The sequence below is a fragment of the Triturus cristatus genome, chromosome 10 (genome assembly GCF_964204655.1).
Source record: "Triturus cristatus chromosome 10, aTriCri1.1, whole genome shotgun sequence".
Taxonomy (NCBI): Eukaryota; Metazoa; Chordata; class Amphibia; order Caudata; family Salamandridae; genus Triturus; species Triturus cristatus.
In genome coordinates this window covers 1,088,657,899-1,088,676,761 of record NC_140593.1, presented here as the reverse complement: position 1 = coordinate 1,088,676,761, position 18,863 = coordinate 1,088,657,899, and the positions used below count along the sequence as shown (strand labels likewise).

Here is an 18,863-nt window from a genome sequence, read left to right as displayed (position 1 = left end):
TGAAGGATTATTATGTTTGTTTAAAATATATTTGGTATTTCAAAAAAATTCGAGCAGTGTCATTCTGCTTCCCCCCACAGTTACGATGGTATTATTATTCCACTAGAAATTATGGTTTAAATCACTAATAACTTTGGTGCAGCTTGATAAACCTGCCCAAAAATCTCTGAAGTAAACATAAACCCTCCTCTTTTGAGTCTATTACCTTCTAAAACAATGTTTTGTAGCCTTTTCACTGCTGTGGCTCCCACTTAAATCATTACTGGCACCCAGGGACCCCTGTTGAATCATTATTGGAATCCAGGGACCCCCACCGAGTCATTACTAGAAGCCTGGGACACTGGCCTAACAATTTTCGATACGAACCGCCAAACAATACACAAACAAATACAGAAACAAACATTTATCAAACAAATACACAAATGATGGAATATTTTATTTAATTCACTAACACATATATACAAATATTTTAATTTTAATAAGAAGGTTGAAACTTGCCTAAATTGTATTAAGGCCACTTTTTGTCTACTCTATTTTCTGTTTAATACATTTGCACTGCTCCCACGAATCACTCTGAGGAGATTTCCTTTTAGCCACCAGAGGTGGCTGTGCCGTTGTGTGAACTGTGTGAAAACTCAACGGCACAGCCACCTCTTATAAACTAATAGGAAGACAGAGTAGTGAAATAATACTTTTGTGACACATGATTTATGTGTGTCTAAAGCAGTTGTGTTAAATTGTTTGTTTATGTAACCTTGTAGATTGCCATGTGTATAGTTGTTGTGTTTGACATCAAGTAGAACCTAGGCATTATTTATGTGGGGGTGTCAAATATAACCCGGATTGATTTATTTTAAATAAATATACTGTAATCATGCCAAAGCTCCAATGATTAATTAGAGGAATAATTTTGGAAATTTGTTTACATGAATCTATTCCCGTATTACAAAATTTTTCTCTTCATACAAAGTGCATATTCATGGCATGAAGACTTTCAAAATGGAAAAGATAAAGGATGAGCTAGAGAAGGTCAATACACAATTTCCATTCAAACCAATAATACAACCGCAACACTGCTAGTGCCCCACAGTGAAACAAAAAACACTGTGCTTTACTGGAGCTAGTTACAAAAGGTACTCCAAATAGACATCAGACATGAAGTCAGGAGGAGTAGCAGGACCACAATAAAATAAATGGTAGAGAAAAACAGAGATACAGTTTTGCCTTTGTGAAGAACCTCTTTGCTGACCTCTGAAGAAAAAAGCAATGACTATTGTCAGTTTTGCTGCCATCTTTGCTGTCCAGTAGTGCATATGGGCTACCCTTTCAATAATAAGAAATAAACTTTAACTGCAAGGCAAGCTTTCATGCTGGGGAATTATTCATGATGTCATTATACAGATGCAGCATTAAAGAAACATCAGTGCTACGATTGTGTTACCGTCTTAGCTTGCTGTGAACATCCTGGATAAACCAACATATGTAGCAAACAATTATATGTCCAAAACTTTAATCAGGCCCATCAGAGGTGCTAGTCTCTTTAATAATTTCCGGGTGGCCCAGGAGGGGGTCGAGCGTGTACAAATGTACAAAGTACAAGTATATAACATCACTTATATACAGTCAAGGATCCCACAGGATCTAGAAGTCCCACTTTTCATATGTCAGGCAATAAAAAGGTATCAGAGATTGAAATCAGTGTGTGCTATGTACATTAAAAAGTCCATTAATCAAATTGCAAAGGTATGCAAACTTAAATGTTCATAAAGGAACATTTTCAGCATTTTCACCGAACCCCTAACACCACCATATAACCAGAATATAAATAACCTAACATCACAACACATACCTTCTTTTACTGTGCATTAACTCCTACAAAGGCTATTGTGTTGTACTAATCCTAAGGCCAACTTTGTCCAGGTCATGGAACTCTATATCTTTCAAACTTCAACTCCAAACCACTATGTCTTTGAATTCAAAGTTCAATATTGGTTGCTGCTTTTTTTTCCATGCAGTGCCAATTTTAGCATATGGTCAAACACGAAGAAAACACTAACTCCCTTTGGATAAAACCATTTCATACATTAATGAACCAGGGACTAGAACTATGGCTTTTTGGTTAGACCACTCAAAATATAGCAATTAGACCACATTACAGTATTTGGAAGAGAAACTTCAAATCTTTTCTACAAACATGAATTTAATTTCCCTTTACAACGGTATTCCATGAACTGCTCCGGGTCCACAGAAACCTCATCTGATTAACTTGTACATGGTTTGTCATAATTTTTGCAACTACTTTCACCTATCCATGGATACCCTTCTGCGTGTTCTTCTGTTCCCTCAAGTGATGTTCACAAATACTTCTAATACAATCAGTTTGTATCTTGACCCTAACTTAATATTTATGTTACTTCTGTGTTCATATAGCACATATCTGCTCCAGTATAAACGAACAAAAGAACCTCCATAACAAAAGGATTTTTACATCACCCTACAAAAACCACTTTGGCATTGCCACCAACATCCACATTCAGTTGTTGTGCCCAAACCCTATATTTGACTCTGCTACATCCTGATTGGCCAGAGAAGAGTCATATTTAAACTTCAGTAGATAATGCTCACCTCCAATGGCTTTAAATCAAAATGTTAGGCTACACACACACATAGTTGTGGACTACCCTGTGCCAAATATGAACTACTGACCAACTCATCTTATGGGTAAGTGCAAGAGCCATTTCTCTGTCACTGCTCCTAAACTGTGGAATCAAATAATTCTAAAATATTGGAGATCCTTACTCAGATTTTACTCTGCCCATGTTTCTTTCAGGAAGGTTCTAAAATCTTACATTTACTAGCACTTGGAGGACTATTACACAGGCATTAGAAAGGTTTCAAATGTTTCAAACCACTGTACAATTCTAACAAATGATAACACCACATAAATATAACAAATTAACACAACTTGTTATTCAACATACATTATTAATTAGGTTTTTAGCTGGAAAAATGACTGAAAAAGCAAAAGTCAAAATATGTTATTTAGGGTAGTTCTAGGCAGAAGAATAATTTACCTCACCAGGGTCCTCTTTGTTGTAATAGACAATTTCAAATTTCAGGTATTTGTAGATAATTTCTTCCTTTCCGTATTTCTTATCCCAGTGCAAAATGGGGTCACCATTTTGATTATATTCAACTGTTAGATTACCAGGTGGTTTTGGCTTAACTGTTTTGGAAAAATAGATTTAGTTGACAGATAAACTGTATAAAACCATAAATCCAGCATCTCAAGACATACGACAGCTTTGATAAACGCTCACTCCATTCTTTTACAAACAGAGAGATTGGATAAATTGGAGACTTTTTTAAACTGCTGTTTGAAAAAAACAGGTAATTAAGGTAACCATATCACCTGTAATATAAATACTGTCCCACTATTCACCCAAGGTGAGGAGCACATACTAAACTAGCATGGGAGACCATGATGTATCAATTGAGTCACTACTCTAGCCCTTACAGTGTGCGTTTAACATGCTAAAGCATCCTTTTTAACTACTTGATGTGTTGGCTATACACATATTTCACATGAGGTAAGATAAAGTCTTTAGACGCATTTTTCTTACAAGCTCACTATTCGTAAATCTAGTTGCTCAATACCTTCTCCATCCAGGTTCTCTCGAAACACACAAGAGCAGGGCAAGTGACAGAACTAAACAATGATGAATGGTAGGCCCTCTACAGATGTTTGTCCAGCATTCTTTTCTACATCTGCACTGTCTTCTTTGGGATAACACCTGAAACATATCCATGAAAACCCACGACTGTGTAGCAGTTCACACCTGCCTCAAAGCATCTCACTGTAGTCAACGGGTGGCTTTGCAAGAGATGCAAATGAAAACCAATAACTGGTTCTAGTCTCCTGTACTCTAATGTTGTCCAGTGTATTCAGAGTGGATGGCCATTTTCCATAAATACACATGAAACAAATTTACCTAGTCTAAATGTAGCTCATTGAATAGTGGTTATGCTGAAAATAGTGTGCGCCGGGGACCTAATTGAACACCCTTGAGTTACTACTCTACTGCATAAACAACAGTCATATTCCAGATTAAAGAAGACTTTCAGAGGCTGGATGATGCCCTAGAGAATTCTGCCTGCAGCTATGTTCAAGCCTCTGTCTACCCTGTAGCATGTATTTTTATATTTGGTATAATCACTTAAAAGCAAAGATCAAAGGTGACCTCCTGTGACATCTCCTTTGAATGAAATGAGACATTCCTGCTCAGTCCCTAATGTTCCATACTTAATAAAAAAAACAACTGTTAGCAATGTACACAAACATAAACACACAACAGGAACATGCTAGCGGAAGTTGATTTACGTTTGAACGACTTACTCGTATTAAAGGGACAGATGGTTTTATTCGCTATTATTTTTCCAAAAGACTGTATCTGTATCAGATACACGTCTCCTGCAAAAAAGTTGTCGACCGGGACTGTGCAGACACACTTGTCTGGCACAACGAAGCCATCAATGTTCACATTTTCTGGAATACAGGTGTTATATCTGGAAAAGCAAGGAGACCATAATAAACATTCAATATAATTCAGAAGGAAAAAACTGTCTAAATGCAATGTGTTTAAATCCTGTCTTTGGACTATAATACAGAGACAACCAAGGCAAAATACTAGACTAAAAACATTTTAAAAAATGGAAGTTGATACAGTTTTAATTTGAAATATGTGCACTTTATTGAATTAATATTAAACTGCTGACATGCATGTATGCTTTACATTGAAAGTTAGGAACACCGCTAGTCATTGTACATGTGGATCCCTTCTACATCAGATGTGTTTCGATGCCCTCCTATTTCCAAATCTGTACTTGTACATCAGTCACCATTCACTACATGTGCAAATCAACCTTTGACAAACTCTAGTTGAGCACACAATCCTTTTTTTATTAACTCGTATTTCAGTAATTTTAAACATTTCCATATCAATTCATCAGCGAAGAAACAATACTATTTTCTAGGACTGGGAAATATGGTTATTCAATGTGATAACGTTAAGGTGAATCAATCTGCCGAAAGGAATTAAACTGCATCTGGTGATTTACTCTGGTGGGGCAGAGGTGATTGTGGTGATCGTTTTGGTATGACTCCTGAGGCATAAAAATAGGTCTGTATAATATATGATACTTTTGGTTATCAATAGGCTTCCTAGGGTGTAGATCATGATCGGGAGGTATAAAACAAGAGAAAAAGGTGAGTGGGTACTCATTGTGTGACAGAAGCAATGAAGAGCAGCTCAGAGGTGATCTCTATGATTCGGTAATTAATTTGTACAAAGCAGTGGTGGCTCACAAAAGTAACACTGTGGGGCAGTGGGGGTGCGGGGCTGGGTGGGGTGTAGTGGAGCGTGACATACGACAGAAAAGTGGAGAGTAAAGAAATAAATAAATAAAAGCACTTACTTTGCGCACGCAGCACTGCCGAGTCGGCGATGCTGCGAGCGTAAAGTAAGTGCCTTCATTTAGTTATCTCTTTACTCTCCAATTTCCCGTCGTATGTCACACTCCACTACCCCCACACCCGCCCGCCTCGCCGCCCCACAGCGTTACCTGTGAGAGCCGCCTCTGAGACACATGTAGCCCCTTTCCCCTATATTCCACTGAAATAAGGTGTTAACTCATTTAAATAAATAGGCTTCACTGTGCATTAAATACATAAACATCTATTGTAGAATAATGCATTAGGAGTGCCGCTAGTTAATGAATAAGGTACAATTCTAGTTGATGCTACCATTGTCTACAATGGGTGCAATAACAGTGAAAACTGTGGCATTCAATCTTTTAGATATTGAATATTTCAGGTGCTGCAACTTGCAAACCTGGCTTCACAAAACAGTAGAATATTTTACAAGGGTCAACATTCAGGAACAAGATCATGAAAATCAGATAACAACAGAATAATATATGATCCTGGAACCTTAACATAAACAGTCCATGGAAGGGTTGGGTAGGGATTCACTGATGAAGAATGACCAGGAGGGAACCATAATTGGTCAGGGTGACAGCCTGAATACCAGCTTTTAGATTCTTGTTGGAGATCATTAGTTGAGTAGGATATTGTGCTGAAACGATCATGTTCTTTTTAACTACTGAAGTAACAAAGTGAAACCTTTGGTGCAGTGGAAAGCCATTCCATAGGCAATGAAAGTCCTTCAAGTTTTGTTTTGCGGCACCGCGTGGTTTCAAACTGCACTACTGAGCAACTCTAGGATTTCAGCAATGGATTCCTCTGTCCCTGGATATCCACTTTTTAAGGGACATTGGTAATACTCATAATGGACTGTTTTTTGGAAGTTTGAAACTCTGATATGAAAGGAGGAGCACAGAACGGTCTCATCCCGAGCTCTCTTGCTTTTCAACATGATACAATGGAGGCCCAGCAGAAAAGAATCAAGCACAAGACCGTAGTATCACAACATGAAGAAATTACCACTGCTAGGCTGTAGGGAGAGGACAAAGTACATTAAAGAGGTAAGTGGACTGGAAATGTATGGGCAGCAGTTTGTCAAAAACGTATCTTGTGATACCCATTTCTATAATACAATTTTCAACCAACATTACTTCTTTTTTGATCTGGGTCACACATATTTTGCAAATTCAGTCAATGACTTACACGTTGAATTTGGAAGGAAAAGAGGGGTTTCTTATCCTGAAATATTTTAGTTTTATAACATGCAGCACGCAATCTATCTGCTGCTTAAGCAAGGTGAAAGTTAACAGAACGTGGGAGTGCGGATCGCCTCTGCTGAGGGCCCTAGAATGACAATAGGGAATATGTTTTTCGGATTTCTAAGGTGTTCTTATGAGGAAATGAAAGGCCGGTGATGCGGTATTAAGTTGGGGAAATAATTTCCAATATATCAATCATCGATACTGATGAATTCAAACAGGAAAAAGCAATATTATATAAGAACGAGTGGAGAAGCATGTGTCAGACTTCTGCATAATCTAAATCATAGGTACATTGATACAGTGAACTTCATCTTGCCAAACCTTCCTTCAAAACCCCTCCCAGGAGGTCTCACTTTAAAAATGATTACAGAAACCTTTTCCCCTCTTGGCAGTGCACCTCTGGTACAGTTTATTACTACTCTGCTATGACCACTCTCATCTGTCATTCATCTGCTAGTGGGAAACCCTGCTGGTTAAACAAATATTTTTAGGGATAAAAACTGACCATCAGTATCAAATACTGTCTGCCAAGAGGGTTGTGAAAATTGAAAAGGGAGGGATAATGAGACTTCTGTAAAAACTAGACATGTGTCATTACCTGTGAGTCTGAAGACAAATACATCTTGAGCTATTCACATCACCCTTTCATTAATGAGGGCCAAGGATATTCAGCATGGTAAACGTTACAGTATTTAGTACATAGTGTTCGTAGGTTGATATAGAGGTTGGCTGGCATAATGTCCATCCAGTAGAGTAATAGATCCACAGTACCTGCATCACTGGTGGTGAAATCTCTACTGTATTTTGGTTTCCCCATCCTATATAGGTGGTTTCTCAAACAAAGTGATTATTTCCACCATAGCAGGAGGCACTTTGGGTGGGGTGGACAGAGGGAAGGGAAAAATGGCGGCAACAGAAATATTACCAATGGTGGAGGAGAGTGGTCACTGCAGCTTGACAGAACAAATTGCTGAGACAGAGGTGCATCTGCTGGCAGTGCAGGAACATCTAAACAGAGTTACTTGACCTCTGAAAGAAGGGATAAAATATATGCTCTACTTTTGGTAGATTCTCTACTACTACACACCAATTGAAACCATTGATCCTGAAAATTGCGTGATTGTCTATCCCCATAGACTTAAGTGTAACAGAGAAAAATATTATTCACTACTATGGTGACGATGGAATCGCCTCCAGGGAATTGCACTGTAGTGTAGTTCAATAACTGCATTGAGAAAGGACAGGCTAACACAAAGAGAGGAGTCACAGTAGTGGGTCCAAAACTGATCTGTAGTTGAAGTACTGCATTTTGCAATTGGCACTAAGTCATGTGGCAAGAATCATAGCAACAATCCTGGTTGAACCTTATGATTTGCTCCTTGATCACTAGTGGGCCATAGAATTCCAATCCTCGTGCAAAGGTTTCTGAGCAGGGTACCGAATTACAAGTAAAGCTGAAATGATTGCATCCAACTAATTATCAGATGCGATGAACACCACTCTGCTGCAATTTCCCAGAGTTTCATTTTCCCTGGTCAAACCAGTACAAATGTACTGGGGGGAAATACATGGCAATTACCAGGGCATGCAGAAATAATTGCACAATTTGCACATTATGCCACATTTCTAAGTGTGAACTTGGCAAAGGAGGAATTTACCAGTGTTACAGTGTCTGTGTTTGCTGCATCACATATTTACCTCATGCCCTTCAAGACACCTTTCTCATCATGACCTCAGTGTTTAAGACTGGGAAATAAATCCTACTGGTCCATAAAGTGGACACTTCCCACTTTTCTGTTTACTAGTACCGTTTTAATTAGATTTATCCTTCAGCTATGAAGTTTCGCTGCACCACCAATGTGGTAAAACTGTATCAAACAAGCGGTTTTACTGCTAAATGCAGAAAACTGCTTGATAGTGATACAGAGAATTAACGGTCAAGCTCTAAACTGCATAGGTATCAAGGTATGGTCTAAGGATGACAGCAAAACAATAAACTGATCACATTGGCCTGGCAGGGTCTTTCTATATTCTCTATGCATCTCTATTTTTCACAAGAGCTGTTGCACCTTTTCATATTAACTGCTACATCTGCCCAATACATGTAAGGAATTAATATGACCTGAAAACTATTTAATATAGTTCCAATTTGCATTCATCAAAACACATACGGCTTGGAAAATAGGGAAAAAGTACAGAATAACATAGAATAAAGAGAACAATAAAAGTACTTGTGTTATGTTTGGATGTCTCAGCAAGTCAAGAAAAAGAAAATATGACTTCTGCAAAGCAAGGCTGTTCTTTGGTATATAAACATTGCATATTGTCAGAGCTTCATATGCACACTTGGCTGCAGTCCGCTTTGTGCATAAATGTCAATTTCATACTGGTCCCTGCCAGATGCTGTCATCCACATCTTACAAGACAGCCAGAATGAGTACGAGGTGGGAAAAGGTTGCTCTTGTGAAATGGGTTGATTACAAAAGCATTTCTGAGTAAGGAAGCAATACTACAGGTGTACAATTTTATGCACTCTTACATGCATTGGTGAATCCAACAGGGAGGGCCCCCTCCCTCTTTTTAAAAAGTGTAAAGAGGGTTTCTATTTGTACTAACTGTATATGAATATTCTCTGAAAATTCCCATGTTATTCCCACTTTAGATGTTTTGGGACCAATTCGCAAAGGCTTGTAACAGTAAACAGAGGGCTAACAAAAATGGAAATTTTAGATAAAAAAAAGAAAATGTTGTTTCTGTGCCCTTTCACGGTTTCAATGTTGTTTATTTATTTATCATTTATTGAAGTATTATGTTACTGTTCTTGCTATTTTGACTTGCTGGATGTTCCTTTAGCGTAAGAGCTGAGTTTTCAAATGAGTAAGGAGGGGGAGCATTCGTCATACAAGCTTACAAACAGGGAGGACAAGTGAAGGTTTATCAGCTCTAGTTTTTAGATCAAGTCAATACTAGGTGGCTGCGTATGGCTCCACCAGCAGAAGATACAAGGCTGCCTGTAGGACCATCAAATAAGCCCCAATGCCAGAGGACATGGTGGCAACAATCACCTCACCTTGGATGGCAATGATATTTGCCTTGGCTCTCCACTGTGCTTGAGCAATGAAAGTGAGTACTTGTCTTATATTACTGAAAATATGTGGGATCTCTAGGGCCAAAAGCGGCAGATGCCTGGGAGCACTCACTAGGTCAACAGTCGATGAACAACAATGCCCAAAGTTGCGACTGAAACTTACTTCAATGCAACGATCTTTCGTTCATAGATCATGCGGTATTGAGTCGCACAGTTCGTTTCCAAATTCGTCGCCTCCCAAGTACAATCCATCTTTTTGTCATAGTCATTGAAACACTGCAAATTTCTTATCTGGTCATCTGTTTTACCTAGAGAGAAAAAACAAACAATAAAACAATCATGCACCAGAGTCCAGGTGAAACAACGGGTAGATACTTTGCATTCTCCAGAACAGAAATAACATTTTATCTTATTTTCACTTCCTCCTATGTACCACTTTTTTACATAAGACCACGCCTAGCGCTCCATGTCAACAATCCCAGAAGCAGGTCTGAAGTTGACAGGACATTTAACTCCATAGGGTCAGTGTTAACAAAAATGTGGAGCTTGCACACATATTCTTTTAGAAATTTGCCCGGCACTGGCAGCCATTTGGGGACCATAAGCCCCTTCTATAATACTGCATGTACCTCTGTTGTTAGCACGCGGGAAATTTAAAGGGAGCGCTTAAGGGCAAGCAGGGGAATTCTCCTGGCCTGTGCACATACAAAAGCCAGTGCAAAGGCAATTTGTTTCTGTGAGAATGCCTTTGACGTGTATCACTATACCTTAGGAGTCAAACTGCACCAAACAGGCCGACACCGATCTGGTGTTGCTTGTGTGCCCACTCAGAGGTGCCTGACCCGGCAGTTAAGGCTGGGCTGCTCCTACTGAAGAAGGACTAGGGCTGATTTGCATATGGCTGATTTCTGTCCGAGATGCTATGGCGGGCTAAACAAACACCATAAAAAAAACAACACAACAGACTGGAATGCATCGATAAGTAATTATCAGAGGCTAGGATCAATTCAAGATATCCAACCATAACTTTGTTTTACTTTTATCCAGCCACGAGGTGGCAAACATTTTTATTGACCTCCAGGGGCTTACCTGGATCTCTGGGAATCTATAATTTGAAACTAAAAAGCTTTGGTTGAGTGACAGAGAATCAAGATTATATCTTGTCATGGTCTGTGCAAGATGGTGGAGTGAAAACATCAAACATCAGCTTTGCTAAATATTTTGTTTTACAAACCTTTTAGTCACAATATGTCCTATAAAACATTCTGCACACCAGTTTCCCAGTCAGACAAACTCTCGGTCCATCTGCTCTATTAAAGTCGGGCGAACTGCCATGCCTCAGCCTACAGGAACCATAAACTGACGGCTCACGGCTATTGGTCTATGTACTCCAAACCGCTTTATATTGCTCCGAAGTTCATCACACTTTTTTTTCTTGGTGAGGACCACCAGAATAAGCCAAGAGGTCCCGGACAGAATTTAAAAAATTGCCCGGCACAAGCTGTGAGAAATTTTCCAGGGTGTCCGTGTTATTAGTTTTTTTTTTATAAACTCCAACTTTGGAAGTTCGTTTATGGAAAACAAAAAGCTCTACTGCGCAGCCACATGAAACATGCCGGCCACTAATCAAAGCTATAGTGTCATCAGGGGATCCAGCATGATGGTAGCTCCTCTGAATGCAGAGATCTCTACGTAGGGCAGGAGGTCATCCATCATGGTGGCAGAGGTTTAAATCTCCGTGACCCTGGCGGCAAGCCGGAGCGTCCAACAATCCTTAATAAAGTTATTAGTTGGTTACTCCATTTCCCACTGAACTCAATATTAATGTGCACACCTCAGTTGTTTCAAAATTCAGGAGACTCTAAAACCCTACAGTGTAAAAGGAACACCAAGTTGTGTTAAACATCTGGTGTTCCAGTCCTTCGGGCAGCCTTATTCTTACAAGTGATGCACATTGCCCAACTTACACATACAGTTCTTTTGCTCCCACAGGCTTTAGTCCCTTTACTTCAAATAACATGTATTGTCCTTACAATTTTTTTTCACCATGGTCTCGTGAAAAACATGCTATGGTGGTAGCGTCCTTGTACTGTAAAGTAGTGCAAGTAGTGTACGGAAGGTCATCACAGCTACGAGTTGTTATATGCTCCAGTAGGACGAAAGTATACCAGCTGAAGTTTCAAAAGGTATACACTTTGCTTTTTATAATTCTACTAGAATTGGTTCCACTCTACAAAAGCAGGGGGTGCACGAAAAAATGGAAGAAAGTATGGGCGCCTTGGCGCAAGTATAGAGGGTCGGGTACCCTGTCAGAGGAGTAGTCACTTTGTAATGATGAACAATATTTGTGTTTTCCTGATGGGTAATTCCCTAATGATGTTGGAACTGTTCCCCAATGTGCTATTTGAACATGGTATTGTATGGTATGGTCTTATGAGCACTGTTGATAATAAAAAAGATTCCCACAAAAAAGAAAGAATTGGTTCCACTCCAAGACTGGAACCATACTGCATCTCCAGAACACTGAGCACCAAGAAAAGGATTTTCACATATGAGTGAACGATTTGTGTGGTAAAAGCTCACAAGAAACAACTCCCACAACGAAACATGTGAACATGCATTTTGTGTACTTACATGGATCATAAGAGTCATGTCTAAATACTATGTGTTTTGGTTTTGCTTGCACACAACTCAATAAAATATGAACGGAAACCTACACAAACGGGAATGAACTGTGTAGTTTTTGTTGCAGAAACTTGACATCATTTTTTGTTCCAAGCGTTTTCTTGCTTTCTCGGCCAAAAAATAAACAAAACAAAGGGTCTTTTTTAGAGTTTGGTGAACTGGTTACTCGATCAGAAATGTCACAGAACTTCTGTCTGCTTTATTATGAGTCCCTTAGAGTATTATGCACTTGTAACAAGGCACATTGGATATCCGTCATATCTGTGACAGAGTAGAATGTTTGCCAAACTCTAAACCAGGCACGACATGTCTGGATTCTGAAACCCTTGGTAGAAAGCATGATTAATTCCTCAAGTGAGCAAAAGTGTATTAATAACAATCTCAAAACATGAATGATGAGACCCTTTTCCTCAAAGGTGTAGCGAATTTACGTAACAGTTAAAATCAGCACAAGAACCTTATCGATGTAGGGTAACGGGTAAATGGTACAAAAGCATAACAGTAAAATAGAATATTCCATTTAACAATGCGACACAGTGGGACATAGTATATCTTGATAAGTATACTAACTGAAAATCCCCTACAAACACTATGTTGTCTACCCAACCCCTCTTACTCGTAGAGACGGGTAAAGACAATGGCTGTCTGAGGAGACAAGTAAAAAGCAATAAAGCAAAGCAGTCTGAAATTCCAAGTGTTTATTAAAAAAAGATAGGGATGATGGAATCTCTGCATCGTTCAAGAATTAATGGAATACGTTCAGGACATTTCAGGGCACACCAATAATGGGATTCTACTAATATTACAGGTTGTGTATGGATGTAGGTAAAGAAGTGTGGTATATGAATTTATAACACGAAGGATAATTATTTCTGGAGACAAAATGGGTCTTTCCTTAAGTTCACCTCACAATAGCAGCTATCTTCTGAATAATGAAACCACAGTGGCTACACTTAAAGAATCCCATGTTCACAATGATCCTCCACTAGACGAATACTTCCTGGAGGAAAACTTTGTTGGAATAGTCATGTTTTTCTTGTTTCCAATATTTACTAATGTCTTACTGTGGCAAAATGGTACTTGGACAAAAAACACACTAGGTGTACATTCCAAAGATGTCCGAGAGAAAGTTTTGGACAAATGTCAGAGATGGTGAAAGAAATCATCTCTTTCTGAAAGAATGCGACACATTGCTTTTAAGATATATCATCAACAACGTGATATACATTTCTACACTTTGAGGGCATTTGGAAGAACCTGTAAACTGTAAAGATGTAGAGAATCTCCAATTTACCAGTTCTACAGTTTTTGGGAATAGTAGTAAAACCCGGTGTTGGAATGGCCTTTTGGACAGTCTGACACTGCCAAGTAGGACAGATTGAAATTGCCAGTGTGTAGGGAGTTTTTTTGGTCCAGTCACGGCCCACGGGGCCAAAAACCAAAACGCAGCACGCACACTGGCCCTTTCAAACGGGCCCATCTTGCAGTGCCAGACTGCGTGAAAGACCAAGATCGACACCATAAAATGAATATGCTACTTATCAGTATGCATCTGTTCTTGGCATGTAGGGCTGCTGACATTCATATCTGTGCATAGATCGCCGCCTAGTGTTGGGTCCGGATGTTTGCATGTTGTTGTCCTGGAAGAGTCTTCGAAGTATCCTGGGATAGGTGACTCCTCCCCTGGACTACAGTGCGCATGGGCATCCTCTCCATCCTCAGATTGTTTTTCGCCATTGTGGCAGTGATGGAGTAGATACAGAAAGTGATGACCATGCTTACAGTAATTCTGAGAGCTGCAGCTGTTACAGGCGCCGGGGAGGAGGGAGGGCGATATGAATGTCAGCAGCCCTACATGCCAAGAACAGATGCATACTGGTAAGTAGCATATTCAGTTCGAGGCATGTGGGCTGCTGAATTCATATCTGTGCATAGAATACATAGCAGTACCTCCTATTAGCGGCGGCTACCAGTGCCAGCTGCAGCGGTCTGAAAAAGAGTTTTGAGAACAGCCTGTCCTACAGCTGCTTGCTGTTTTGATTGCACATCTACACAATAGTGTTTGGTAAATGTGTGTGTAGTGGACCAGGTGGCTGCTCTACATATATCATGCAAAGGGATGTTTCCTAGGAAAGCCATGGAGGCCCCTAACTTACGTGTTGAGTGGGCTCGTGGTGGAATCGTTAATGTGCGTTTGGCCTTTTGATAGCAAATTTGAATACATTTAACGATCCATCTGGCTATACCTGCTTTGGAGATAGCGTTACCTTTGTGGTGTGGGGCAAAGGCAACGAAAAGTTGTTTTGTCTTCCTAAAGATCTTAGTCCTGTCGATATAGTACATGAGGGCTCTCTTCACATCTAGTGTATGGAGTGCTCTTTCTGCGACAGTTTGTGGGTTTTGAAAGAAAACAGGCAGTTCAATAGTTTGATTCATGTGGAACTGCGATATCACCTTGGGCATGAACTTGGGGTTGGTACGTAGTACGACCCTGTTGGCGTGAACCTGTATAAATGGCTCTTGAACGGTTAGTGCCTGGAGTTCACTAACTCTTCTTAAAGAAGTGATCGCTACTAGGAAAGCGACTTTCCAGGTAAGGAATTGAATCTCGCATGAGTGTAGAGGTTCAAAGGGTGGACCCATCAGGCGTGTGAGGACCAAGTTGAGGTTCCACATTGGAGCCGGTGGGTGGCTTGGAGGAATTACTCGTTTGAGTCCCTCCAAGAATGCTTTGATGGCAGGCACCTTGAATAAAGAGAGGTGCTGCCTGTTCTGGAGATAGGCTGATATTGCGGTCAAATGGACACGTATAGAGGTGTACGCCAGATTGCATCGGTATAGGTGTAAGAGGTAACAAATTATGTTTTGGATGGATGCGTCTAGCGGGTTAATGTCATTATTAGTGCAATAAATGACGAACCTTTTCCATTTGGCTGCATAACAAGCTCTGGTAGTGGGCCTTCTAGCTTCCTTGATGATGGCCATACAGTCAGGTGGCAGGTTGAGGTAGCCAAACTCTAGGACTTCAGGAGCCAGATCGCCAGGTTCAGCTGTTGCGGATCTGGGTGCTGAATCTCTCCATGGTTCTGCGTCAAATGCGCGGGTTTGATCCGCAGCCTTTGATGCGGCACCACGGAAAGTTCGAGAAAAGTGGTGTACCATGGCTGGCGTGCCCACGTTGGAGCAACCAGGACGAGTGTCAGGGAGTGTTGTCTGAGTTTGCGAGCCACCAGCGGTATCAACGGCGCTGGGGGAAAAGCGTACGTAAATCTGCCGGACCAGTTCATCCATATCGCATTGCTCTGCGATTGTGGATGTGGGAACCTGGCGGCAAAGCTTTGGCATTTTGCGTTTTCGCTTGTGGCGAATAGGTCTATCTCTGGATGACCCCATTGCTGGAAGTACGGTTGGAGTACTGATGGGTGTAACTCCCACTCGTGCATCTGGTGGCTGTGTCTGCTGAGCAGATCCGCCATCTGGTTGTCCTTGCCGGGGAGGTGTTCCGCCATGAGGAACATGTTCCTCTGAATGGCCCACTTCCACATGCTCTGAGCCAGATGAGACAACTGTGGAGAGTGTGTTCCTCCCTGCTTCTGTATGTAGTACATGGCGGTCATGTTGTCCGTCCGGATCAACACGACTTTGTTGCACAAGTGTACTTTGAATGCTTTCATTGCCAGGAAGATTGCCATCAGTTCCAGAAGGTTGATGTGCATCTTCTTTTGTTGTGTTGTCCATAGTCCCTGTACTGTGTAGTTGAGTACATGAGCTCCCCATCCCTGGAGAGACGCGTCCGCTGTCAGTATTATTTGTGGAACAGGCTCTTGGAACGGTCGGCCCTTGCAAAGGTTTTGTGGATTCCACCAATGCAGAGAGTTGTATGCCCGACCGCTCACCAACACTAGGTCTTTCAACTGTCCTTGAGCCTGATTCCACTAACGTGCTAAGCACTCCTGAAGCGGGCGCATATGTAGTCTCGCGTGTGGGACTATGAAAATGCAGGAGGCCATCATGCCTATCAACTGCATGAACACTCGCGCGGGAAGGGAGTGTTGTGGTTTGAACTTGGAAATCAGCATTTGCATGCTGTTGATTCTCACTAAATTTGGCTGAGCTGTGGCCGCCAGAGTGTCTATAGTCGCACCTAGGTACTGTTGTACGTGTGCGGGTTGGAGATGGGATTTTGGGTAATTTAGTGAGAACCCCAGACTGTGAAGGAGGTGAATGGTACGGGACATGTGGCTGGCACATTGCTGGGCTGACTTTGCTTGAACAAGCCAGTCGTCCAGGTATGGGTAGACGTGTATGTGCTGCCTCCGTAGATGTGCAGCCACAGTAGCTAGGCACTTTGTGAAAACTCTGGGTGCTGTTGTCACACCGAAGGGAAGGACTTTGAATTGTTAGTGCTGCCCCTGACCAGTGAACCTGAGGTATTTTTTGTGTGAGGGGTGAATGGGTATGTGGAAATACGCATCTTTGAGGTCCAGTGTGGCTAGGAAGTCTCCCTTTTTGAGCAGCGGGAGGACTTGCTGTAAAGTGAGCGTGTGAAAATGCTCGGAGAGAATGTAGCGGTTCAGGGATCTCAGGTCTAGTATAGGTCTGAGTGACCCGTCCTTTTTCAGTATTAAAAAGTACAGGGAGTACACCCCTGTACCTTGCTCGTGGACGGGTACGACCTCTATTGCGCCTTTTAGTAGCATACTTAGCACTTCCTGCTGTAAGAGCGTTAAGTGCTCTGAGGACATAGGACGGTGTTTTGGAGGTATTGTGGGTGGAGTTGAGGTTAATTCTAGGCAGTAACCGTGTTTGACAATATCTTTGACCCACCTGTCCGTGGTGATGGAGTTCCACGTGGACAGGAACCTTTGTAGCCTTCCCCCGACAGGTGTTATGTGGTCGGGAGGAAGGGAGAGGGCGTCACTGTTTGTTCTTGGGGGGAGGACCTGGTGTTGCCGTATCCCCGTCCTCTGCCTTTTGTGCTTGAGCCACGATAACCACCCCGGGTGTTTTTATCGTAGCAGATTTGTGTGTTTCCCTTGTTGTAGGTTTGCTGTGACCCCTGTCCTCTACCTGCTCCTCTATTTCCGGGGCGACGAAAGGAGCCGCTCCGAAAGGATTGCGTTTGGAGAGCCCCCATGGACTTTGCAGTGTCCGTGTCCTTTTTTATTTTCTCTAGGGTGGTGTCAACCTCTGGCCCGAATAAGTAGTCGGGGTTGACAGGCTGGTTGAGGATGTTATTTTGAACCTCAGGTTTGAATCCGGAGATTCGTAACCAGGCGTGTCGTCGCAACATGACGCTAGTGTTTATGGCTCTGGCAGCTGTATCCGCGGCATCCAGTGCACACTTAATGGATGCGTTTGTGAGGAGTTGTCCCTCCCTGATGAGGATCTCTGCTCCCTCTTTGAATTGGTCAGGGAGATGTTGGAGTAATTGTTCTAATGTGTCGTAGTGTGCTTGATCGTAGCGAGCGAGGAGCGCCTGAGTATTGGCAATGCGCCATATGTTAGCTGCGTGGGCCGCAACCCGTTTGCCGGATGTCTCTAGCACCTTGGACTCTTTGTCCGGGGGAGGAGCATCACCTGTTGTTTGCGAGTGTGCCCGTTTGAGAGCATTCGCAACCACTATGGAATCCAGAGGTAACTGGCCTCTAATGTAGGTAGGGTCCCCAGGCGCCGATCTGTATTTCTTGTCGATCCTGGGGTTTATTACTCTTGCCCTGGTGGGTTCTTTGAAGATGTCCTTTACTGGTTTGAGGACACCCTTCAACATGGGTAGAGTTTTTATATTTCTTTCTGAGGATGCGAAGGTATCCATGAGAAAGTCGTCCTCGACGGTGTCAGAGTGGAGTTGCACACCATGATTGGCCGCAGCACGTTCAATGAGGGCGTTGAATGCGGCAGTGTCCTCTGTGGGAGACGTTTTTGCTCCATAGAGTTGCGGGTCCTGTGTATCCATAGGTGCACCCGAGTCCACAGGGTCATCCTAAGCTTGGTCAGGGTCCTGTTGGCCTTCAGGGTCCATCTCTCCGGGGTAGGGGACGTGGTCACCCAAGTAGTCCTCCAAAACGTCTGTTTCGGAGTGGGTGGGAGAGAAGGACTGTGGATCTTGGTAAGATGAATGGAGAGGTTCGTAAAGAACTGGTTCCGAAGCCACTGGCAGCTTTTTCTTAAGCGGGATCCGGTAGGAGTCCAAAGCTGGCTCGGAAGTTATTCTCCTCTTGTGGAGCATCATCCTGCCGGTGTCGGCGTCGATGATGTGTGATGGAGACGTCTCTGCAGGAGAGCGTTCGGCAGGCGTGATCGTGGTGTGGGTGACCCGTGTTCTGATTTGGAACAGTTTTGGGGC

At 42.0% G+C, this 18,863-nt stretch overlaps 1 protein-coding gene across 2 annotated transcripts in view; it reads right to left on the bottom strand.

The window, feature by feature from the left end:
* IL4R (interleukin 4 receptor) overlaps positions 1 to 18,863 on the bottom strand; it is a 169,893-nt gene that overhangs the window by 81,602 nt on the left and 69,428 nt on the right. For both annotated transcript variants that reach the window (XM_085629267.1, XM_085629268.1), the window contains exons 3-5: positions 9,996 to 10,140; positions 4,397 to 4,566; positions 3,075 to 3,226 (exon numbers count right to left, since the gene is read on the bottom strand). In XM_085629267.1, the coding sequence (XP_085485393.1) occupies positions 3,075 to 3,226; positions 4,397 to 4,566; positions 9,996 to 10,140 (467 nt within the window). The remainder of the gene's footprint in view (positions 1 to 3,074; positions 3,227 to 4,396; positions 4,567 to 9,995; positions 10,141 to 18,863) is intronic.